The sequence below is a fragment of the Echinococcus granulosus genome (assembly GCF_000524195.1).
Source record: "Echinococcus granulosus chromosome Unknown EG_S00074, whole genome shotgun sequence".
Taxonomy (NCBI): Eukaryota; Metazoa; Platyhelminthes; class Cestoda; order Cyclophyllidea; family Taeniidae; genus Echinococcus; species Echinococcus granulosus.
In genome coordinates, this window is record NW_020170454.1 from 237,552 (window position 1) to 247,183 (window position 9,632).

Here is a 9,632-nt window from a genome sequence, read left to right on the forward strand (position 1 = left end):
CAGGGAGGAGACAATCAGGAAATTCGAATCTCTACTGCACCTAGTAACTGCGGTTTCCCCCTTCTTAAACGTACTTTCCCTCTCATCTTTTTATCTTTAGTAAATATGTTCACGATGAATCAACCGGGCTCGTATAATTACACTAGGAACAAGGAAGCGTAGACAGATGAGTCTCGCCCTACAAATAGAGCGTGAGTAGATATGACTGGGCAGCCTTGAAGTAAACACAGTATGGCATGGAGAAACAGAGGCAAAACCCTTCTTCTACGGACCTGTGTTAAATTCCATCCTTCCTTACACAAATCTGCTTCTGGGCCAGTGTTTTTACGTTTTCTGTGGGAACGCATGTTGGCCAGCACAATTTTTGCCTCCCTTTTCCCAGTTCTCAAACCAGACCTAACTGCAAAGAGGGATCAGTTATGTTGTAGCCGATTATTCCCTGATTCGCATAGAAATTTGATGATCTGCACTGCTAATTCGTGGGTGTTTCCTCACAGCGCCCAAAATTTATGTTACCCGATGTGAGAGTTTGATTAAGGTGGTGCGTCAAAGACACTCAAAGAGGAGGAAGGCTATGCAAAACGTTGGTTTTCTAGCTCTCGGGCTTTGTCAAAAGGCCAATTTTTGACTTGGCCATTGTACTACTCCAGGTGGGCTAGTCTTCGGGGCATGTAAGTAGCCTTAATGCCTTTTATATGTCGATCTTATAGATTCTATACAAATACATTGCCTACTTTTGCCTCCGGCGAAATCTTGGGAAGCTACAAAAACACACAAAGCACCGAAATACATTAACGTCGGCTTGAGTAATCTTACATGTTATTCTTAGTCAATCGACATTCATATAATTCATGTAATTTAATTTTTGGGCTTTAGGGTACTTCACCTCTTTTCAATCAATTACAAAACACATTCTGGCTTAAATTGAATGGAAATGTTTAGCGATTTTTAAGACTTTTTGCCCAATGAATACTTATTGGTAAGCTAAGTCGTCTGAGGGTTTTATTTAAACTATTCAACTTGAAGGTTCAGCTATTCAACACGGTTTTGAATGCTTCGTCCTAGCCTGCACTCCTGGTATGTTCCGTAGGATTTTTGTAATCCTTCAAGAAAGTTTGACATTTTCGAGGCCCCTGATTTATTACTAATTCTTTTGGCGGTTTTTTGTCGGAGCAACACATTTCAGGTTTAGTTCGCTTTGACTTGGTTTGCCGTCAAACTGTTCATACCCTTAATTGGCGAATATACTCTATTGAATTCTTTAAAATAATTTGTGAGGATTCTTTTTTGATCTTGACCACTTTTTAAGCTATGGGTTGTTAGCGGTACGGCTGCGGGAGCCTCTCGACTTTTCAGAATTTCACACCTAATTCTAAGTAAAGCTAGGTTCCAACGCCCTTCTTTTGATTTTAAGGGTCACTTTAAAGGAATTAAGTCCTTTTGGTTGGGTTAGCGTTGTTTTTTTATGGCAGGTAAAACTAATTTAAATGCACAGGGCATATTTTTATTATCTCTTCTGTGATACCCAATCTTTTGCTAGGGTTATAAATGATTTTTTGCTAAACTGGTCTCTTTAGGCTTTGGATGTCATGAATCCTTTACGCTTTTAAGTGATCCATTTGTCCGATATAAAGAGACTTCATTTCACCAGTTATGTAAAATCCGATCTTTATGAGTTTATTAATTTGCAAATTATGTTTAAGAAATTGTCAAAGCTTTATACTAATTACCAAAAACTGGACAGCATTTTTGCATATGTCCTACTTCATACATGTGCCGGCGACCCAATCCGGCCGAGTGGATTTTAGGTGCTTTTTCGGCCTAGTAATATTCTTTTTGGCCGAAAAACTTCAATTAATTGTTGTTACTATTAACTCTGTTTTGTATTGTGTCATTATGCCATAAAATCATTTGTTGCGTATGACAGGTGTCCTAATTCAAATAAATGTCTAGTTTATTTGAAAAATATTTTATATAAGAATTTATAAAGATGGTAAGGTTTTTGGGTCGAGTCCAGGTAACTTTCTCATCTCTCTCGGTTTCTTGGCTTAGATAATTACCGTTCATTTCTCTTTGGCTACAATTTTTTTCCACCTTTCTTTATACAATTTATGCTGTGACCGATGTAGGTTAATATCGCATGGTCATACATTACCTTATAAGACGACTACTTGTTCATCATCTATTTTTCCTTGTAAACTCAACAACAGGACATTAAAAGTTTACTCCCATGCGTTTATTAAAAGTATTGTTAGAAAACCCCGTTTTGCATCTCTTGTACTGCTTCCTAACTTTGCTCAGGAGTGTAAAAGGTGGAGGCGAATTTTATTGTTAGATGGTAGGGATTTCATCATTCCATGCTACGCACTTAAGTGATTTCACCTGGTCTTTTCCAGAGTTTGCGGCTGAAGCAAATGGATTTAGAGAAGTCCGACACAAAGCCAAGCCCTATTTCAGTCACTTTCAAGCGCCGAATCCCCAACTTCTTCTTTCACTACAAACTTCTCTTATGGAAGAGCACATTGCTCCGAATACGTGAACCCTGGGTTATCCTCGGCGAATTGCTTCTCCCCGCCCTTATTATCATTGTTGTTGTTGGTCTGCGGTTCGCTGAATTGCCTAAACCCCACCCCCCTTGTCACCTTGTTTCCCAACCCCTCCCTAGCATGGGTTTTATCAACTATATGCGCCACGTTGTCTGCAACTTTAACTATACCTGCAGCCCTCATGACGTCGATGATCAAAGTCAGGCAATTGTGGTGCCCATGTGGATGTCTTTTCTGGATAAACAGAGCCCTAAAAACCTTGAAGAATTTTCCAATCTTGTTCGAACCTTTTCGAAGTTAAAAGGTGAGAACCAAACTTCCGATGACCAATCTCTCTTGTCTGAACTATTCTGCCAGGAGTCGATTTCGAGTATTATTACTGCACTTACTCCTCCTCGTACTGCAAAAGAGCTAAATATTTTCTGCTCTTCTCCCGCCTTCATTCAAAGGATGATGCTTCCGGCATTGTTTCGCAAAGTGGCCAGCACCATTGGTCGTGTGCTTCCCAAGGAAGTAAACTCCGTCCCATCTGTCTTGATTGACTCTGAACCCACCGATTTTGAACATCTCAGAGGGCAGATTCGAAATATGTCGATTTTATTTTGTGGCAATCAAATGGGCTCAAACAGCTTCCTGTCCCTCGTCAATGTCATGAAGGATTTGGGTGATAAAGTTGTCAAAAACGCACTTAATCAAACTTGGATAAATGTACAAACAAAAAATGCGACAGTCTGCTCCATCATGAAGTCCATTTTCAGACAAAAAGCTCTGAGTCCATGGACCACACGATTGAGAAGCGTTTTAGAAGGAGAGGTTTTTTACTACCCAATCACCAACACTACTCAAGAAATAATGAAGCGAGCCAACAACACCGCAGTTATGCTTGAAAAACTGAAGGAAATTTCCACGGGTTGGATGACTTCAAAAGACACATTGATACCGCACATTTTCGTGAATAGTACTATGTCAAAAACTCTGCGAATAATCGCCATACTGTGTTCCAGAAATCCAAATTTGGATCCAAAATCTCGTGAGCAGTGTCGTCGTTTGAATGCCTTTTTAAAACCCACACCAACTGGAAACTACATACATTGGACAGAACTACTTCCACTTATCAACAGCATTTCAGAGGTTGTGGATGACGTCTTAAATAACTGTGTTGTCTATGACCGATTTTACGGCTTCTCAGATACAGCAGTAATGTACGAAGCCCTCAGAGAAGCAACAGCAAATAATAGAACCGTTAAGGTAATCGAGTTCAAGAAATCGGACAAGCTCCTCGATATGCAATTTCGTCTGCAGCCATCAGTTGTCGAAACAACGTACAAATTTCAAGTGACTGATAAACACTGGACACCAGCACCACGGCACGAAACAAAAGAATCCATGAAGTACTTTACGAGTGGTTTTATTGACCTTCAAGACCAAGTGGAACGTGCCTACATTTCAGTACTTACCAAAACATCGCCATCAGATGACCCCTATACTGAAGACTTTCTTCCAACTGAGATGCAATTCGTTCCAGCACCCTGTTACGAAGTGGATCCAATGCTACGTCTTTTCTCTCCCAACATCCCACTTGTAATCGTGGTTATATGGTTGTGCAACTACGTAATAAATGTTCGTGCAGTTGTCTACGAGAAGGAGATTAGGTTGAAAGAATTCACTAAAGTGATGGGAATGGGAAATGCAGTACACTGGTTAAACTGGTTCACTGTTGGTTTCATTATGATGACAGCCGCAAATATACTCGTTACAGTGCTTCTTAAATGTGGTAAGGTATTTCCACGAACAGACGGGTCTCTCCTCTTCTGCTGTTATACGGCTTACATTCTTGCTATCCTTCCGCAAGCTTTCATGACCTCCGTTTTCTTCACTAACGCTAGTTTGGCAGCTGTCTTCTCGGGCATTTTCTATTTCATCATGTTCATCTTCTACTACCTGATTATCATCTACGAATTAGGTTTTGCTCCTCTGATGATCCTCACCTTCTCACCCCAATGTGCAATCGCTATGACATTCTCTCGGCTCATGAATCTAGAAGTTCAGGGTTTTGGTGGACAGTGGTCTAACCTCTGGACTAATGACATATTCAACGAGTCTTTTCCTTTGGGTTTGTGTCTTCTAATGCTCCTTGTAGACGGTCTGCTGGCTTGGATTTGCGTATGGTATCTTGAAAATGTTGTCCCTACTGACTACAGTCTCACGAGAAAATGGTACTTCCCCTTCACACAATCGTATTGGACGGAAGTCTTCCACGGCCGCTTGAAGGCTCCCCGGACAAATGAACAAATGGAGCTGGTGAATGCAGATTTCGATATGGCCTTTCACGAACCTCCAGATGCCGGTCTCAATGTGGGTGTCTCGGTTCGCGGTTTGACCAAGCGCTTTGGGCGCAAAAAAATTGTCGCGGTGAACAATATGTGGGTGGATTTTTATGAGAACCAAATTACATCATTTTTGGGTCACAACGGAGCGGGAAAAACGACCACAATTTCCATTTTGACTGGTATTTACGCTCCTTCAGCTGGCACGGCGTATGTTTATGGACAGGATATTAATTACGAAATGCCAGAAATAAGAAATCATCTGGGATTGTGTCCTCAACACAACATTCTGTTTGATAACCTTAGCGTAGCCCAACACATTCGATTTTACGGCTACTTGAAAGGTCTTTCTAAAGACGAAGTGGAGAAGGAAGTGAACCAATTTTTGGTGGAGCTAAAGCTGGAACATAAGGCGAATGAGTTGTCAAAAAATCTATCAGGTGGACAAAAACGGCGGTTGTCATTGGCAGCAGCGTTTGTCGGTGGTTCAAAAATTGTCTTTCTGGACGAACCGACAGCCGGAGTTGATCCGTCGTCTCGACGAACCATATGGAACTTAATCTTTCGATTCAAAGCATCGAGAACAATTATCCTTACTACGCATCACATGGATGAAGCAGACTTTCTAGGTGATCGAATCGCGATTGTCTCACAAGGCAGGATTAAAGCCAGTGGATCTAGTCTCTTCTTGAAATCCAAGTTTGCGAAGTACTACTACCTCAGCATGGAGAAGTCTGACGGAGTAGTAAAAGCCGCAAATACGGACTCCCAACTCACAAACATTATCTCGACCCAACTGGAGGGCTCAGAGTTGTCGACTTCAACGCCAACGGAGTGGGTGTTTACCCTCCCAGCCCCCAAGGCCTACGATGAGGACGGATTCGTCCGTCTTTTCACCTTCCTGGAGGAGAACAGCGCTAAGCTGTCAAAGGACTTCGGAGTGAAGGGGATTGGCCTCTCTGACACCTCTTTGGAGGAGATTTTCATACTTCTTTCAGATGATCCAAGCAAGATTAAGGTGTGTATGAATGACTTCTTTTTTCCTTACCTAATCAGCCGGTTGCTAGATGGTATGAAATTGCGTAGTAAGGGTCTTAGCATTTACGGTGGGAAAGGATGTAATTAATGAGACATTACCAAAATTTCAGTTGCATTTTAACCTCTGCGTATCTTTTCAACTCGTACGCTTCCAGAAGGGGCAAGCGAAACACGCAGTTTTCTGCTTGGCGTTACACTGATGCAGAAGAGATAAGTGTAGCTATCTTTCAAACCAAAGATATCTCCTCTAGTGCTTTGCACTCAATCACCTTTTAGTAACTCGATGTGCTACACAATTATTTCATGCTTGTAGCGAAGGTCCCCTTATTTCTTCTCACTAGATTGCTTTGCATTCATTCATGAACATATGGTATTAAATTTTGTAAGTAGTATAGTAACTTGCTTTAATCGATGTTTCATTTAATGGTCATTGTATTATTGAAATTATCATTTAGTCATTTTCACTGCTTTGTAGCGCTCCAGCCGTCGTTTTTGTTAGTATAAAGGGCCAGCGGAAACGCCCTGGTACCGACTGAGGAGCCAAATTAGATGAAGCTACATTCTAAACGGGTGAAGAAGTCAGGAGACGGCTTGTTTTGGTCTTGAAGGGTAGATTATGAGGGAGACTTTAATGGAGGTCAAGGTGGTGGGAGATAATGAGCTGATTTCTGAGATTACTCGCCTTTAAGGTAAATGCATCTTCACTCATGACCTAAAGCACGCTATCGTTCCATGAAATGACGGGCAAACAAGCAAGCTAGCATTTGACAAGTGGCCTTTCGAGATTTTAGTGTCTGTTGCAATGAAAAATCGAAAAGAGCACCGTGCTACCAATATTCCTGGCGCCGAATTCCTATTTGAAGCCTATCATTTAGCGCTGAATGACATAACAACTCTACCACCTCGTGACTAGATACTGTCGTCAGCTCACCAAAAGGAAAATGCGGAGGTGGGTGCTTAAGACCCTCCTTCACTGTTTCTTTGTGACGACTTTTTCACTTTTTTAGAATTGACTCGTAATCGCCTGTTACAAAGTATGGTCGTCATGCTTTCCGCAGATCTGAGTTGAAAAACCCCAACCACACGTTTTCATGACTACTCACTACGTATTTAGCGACTCAATTTGCGATGATGGTGATTTTGCTTTTTCTCCCCCACCAGACCGTCAACCCAATGACACAGAAAAAGCTGGCATTTATACGGAAGCTCTTTAAACGGCATACCAAATTCAGCAGCATCAACAACAATTCATCCAACACATCTTCCACAGACGCTGATGGAGACACGGATGAGGATTCAGACCTTGAACCAGTAGTCGAGTTGCCATCAAAATACGAGTCGACAGCCGTGGTGCCAGCAGAAGCAGCTACAGTTGAACGCAACACTGGTTGTCGTCTTTACCTTCAACAGTGCCATGCCTACTTAGCTAAGCGAAGACAGTGTGTTTTGCGCAGCAAACGTGGTTGGATTCTGGAAATTGCACTTCCAGCCTTCGCAGTGACCGTCATGATGGCTGTCATAGCTTCCTATTCCGTAGATACTACTCAACCTAGCATGCCACTTCATCCTTGGCTCATGTCAAGCAGAAAAAACATTCCGCATCTTCAAACTTTCTTCTCTAATACACCTACAAATATCTCGTCAATTCGTTCAATCTCCGATACCTATTCTCAAGCCATTGCTTCAGCCAGAGGCTGGTCAGGAACTCGTTGTCTACCGCACTTCGTGTATAAGCTAAAGCCGGAAAAATATGCTTATTGTAATCTCAAGGACTATACTGTGCCTAATCCTTTGCCGGCACTCACTCCTGAAGGTATTCTAGAGGTGCAGGCATCGGAGAAAGTCAATTGTTTCTGTAAAAAAGCTGACTTCTTCTGTCCTTCCGGAGCCACTGTGCTCCCACCCAACCATCTCCTTCCCACAACGGATTACTTGATGAATTTAACAAACTATAACGTCTCCAACTACCTTCTCAAGTCGCGGAACTCGGCTATCCTTAAACGCTATGGTGGTTTCACATTTATGGTTACTAAGACTGGCTCAGCGGTGGTTTTGGCGAAAGTCCTTCTCTCCAATCAGTCTCGAGTTGAGAACATTTTTAATTCGCTTTTCAATAACTCGAATGCCACAGCACTTGGCTTGAGGGTGGCGGATTTTCTGCTGAAAGGTCTACCACCTACCCAGTATTCACGAATCTGGTATCACAACAAGGGATTCGCCTCCTCAGTAGCCTACCTCAATGTCCTTCATAACCTTCAGCTGCGAATGCTATTGGCTAAAAACAAGGTCGTCCCAGGTAAAGTGCTTCCTTCTGCTTCATGGCTTTAAATGCTTTTGTGTGGACCTATGAACGTCATCTTTGTTACCCAATGCGATAATTGACGTATGCACGCCCTTACATAAGTCCTCAAATAAGGTAGCCCTAAGTGCCACTTGTTGATGAACCAGTAATATTTCCGCATTTGTCTGTGACAGGCGATTTTCGCATTTTCCTTACCCATGTCACGGCAACCTACGTCACCTCTGGTAAAATATTTACTCCAAAAAAATGCAAAGCATGTAGTTTTTTGATTAACCGTAACTTCTCTCCGTTATAGCAATAGGTCCTGTCAACGTCTTACCCCCACTTTTAGAAATGCCAAAGTTAAAATTTTGAAGAGTGATTTGTTTGTGACATTTTCGGCGCTTTCGAGGAGTGAGTTGCGGGAAACATTCTCAACCTTCTCCTTCACTCGAATGTGCTTTGAGCTGCACCACTTGGAAATAGATTTATCATCATCGGATAATGCCGCCAGTCTTCACTACTTCCTCTTTAGCTTCGCTTCGTGTAATGTGGAGGAAACCGTGTCCTCAGATTATGGCTATTAAAAAGGGTTGGATTTTTTTTCATCATATCTAGCCTTGCTTCATGACTGACTGTTGGGATGTATACCAAGAGTTGATGTGGCTGCATTTGTCCTTCTGTTTTATATTCTTCAAGGATTCAGCCATCTGCAACAAATGCGACATTTTGAGGTGGTATCGAGGCACCAAAATGCATGATGCGCCCCTTTTTAGAGTGGGATTGATCAGCACTGCGTTACCAGGCAAATAGGGTAGCTAGGAAACCAGGAATATGAGTGTCGGAAGCTTACTTCTACGATACTGATATAAATACCAAACTGAAAGAGATGGGACAGGTACATAAAAATGTAAATTAACTACCCTTCTGCTACAACTTTAAAAGCCTGCATTTTGAAGTCCATGAATGCATCAGCATGTTGTGAGTGGGAGAGGTTGCGTATCGTCCGGAAGATGGTAGAATCTCCTGCTTCAGCGGTACCATTCGGGTGATGAGTAGATCAGTATTTGGACCAGGTTTGCGTGTGAAGCTGCCGAGGTTACTGAGACTCAAAGCCATAGGGTCAGCTGTGGACTATGTCTTTAGCACTTTTGTTTGTTTTTTTTCCCACGATAAAACTCTGAATCTACCCTTGGTTAGGCACAAGAAAAATGGAGGCAATTTTGGCATGCAAATATGCTTTGGTGAACAAAAGGCGTCCTATCAAGTAGGTACCGTGATTGCGCTGAATTTTATTGTGCGGACCACAATCCAAGCGACTATGCACCTCCTTAAAGTATATACCTAGTAAATAGTCCAGTACTACTGATTTGATTCGGGAATGCACATGGAATTCACTTGCTTATTCAAAGAAGAAGGTGAGAACTTACTTCGTCCACT

At 42.1% G+C, this 9,632-nt stretch overlaps 1 protein-coding gene across 1 annotated transcript; it reads left to right on the top strand. All coding sequences in view use genetic code 11, as the record gives it.

Annotated features, from left to right (window-relative positions):
- Positions 1-2,414: 2,414 nt before the first annotated feature.
- Positions 2,415-8,239, top strand: EGR_07314 (ATP-binding cassette sub-family A member 7; the record flags this gene model as incomplete). Its single annotated transcript, XM_024496563.1, has 2 exons — positions 2,415-5,891; positions 7,073-8,239. The coding sequence occupies 2 exons, from the start codon at positions 2,415-2,417 to the stop codon at positions 8,237-8,239; spliced, it is 4,644 nt and encodes a 1,547-aa protein (XP_024349039.1).
- Positions 8,240-9,632: the final 1,393 nt, after the last annotated feature.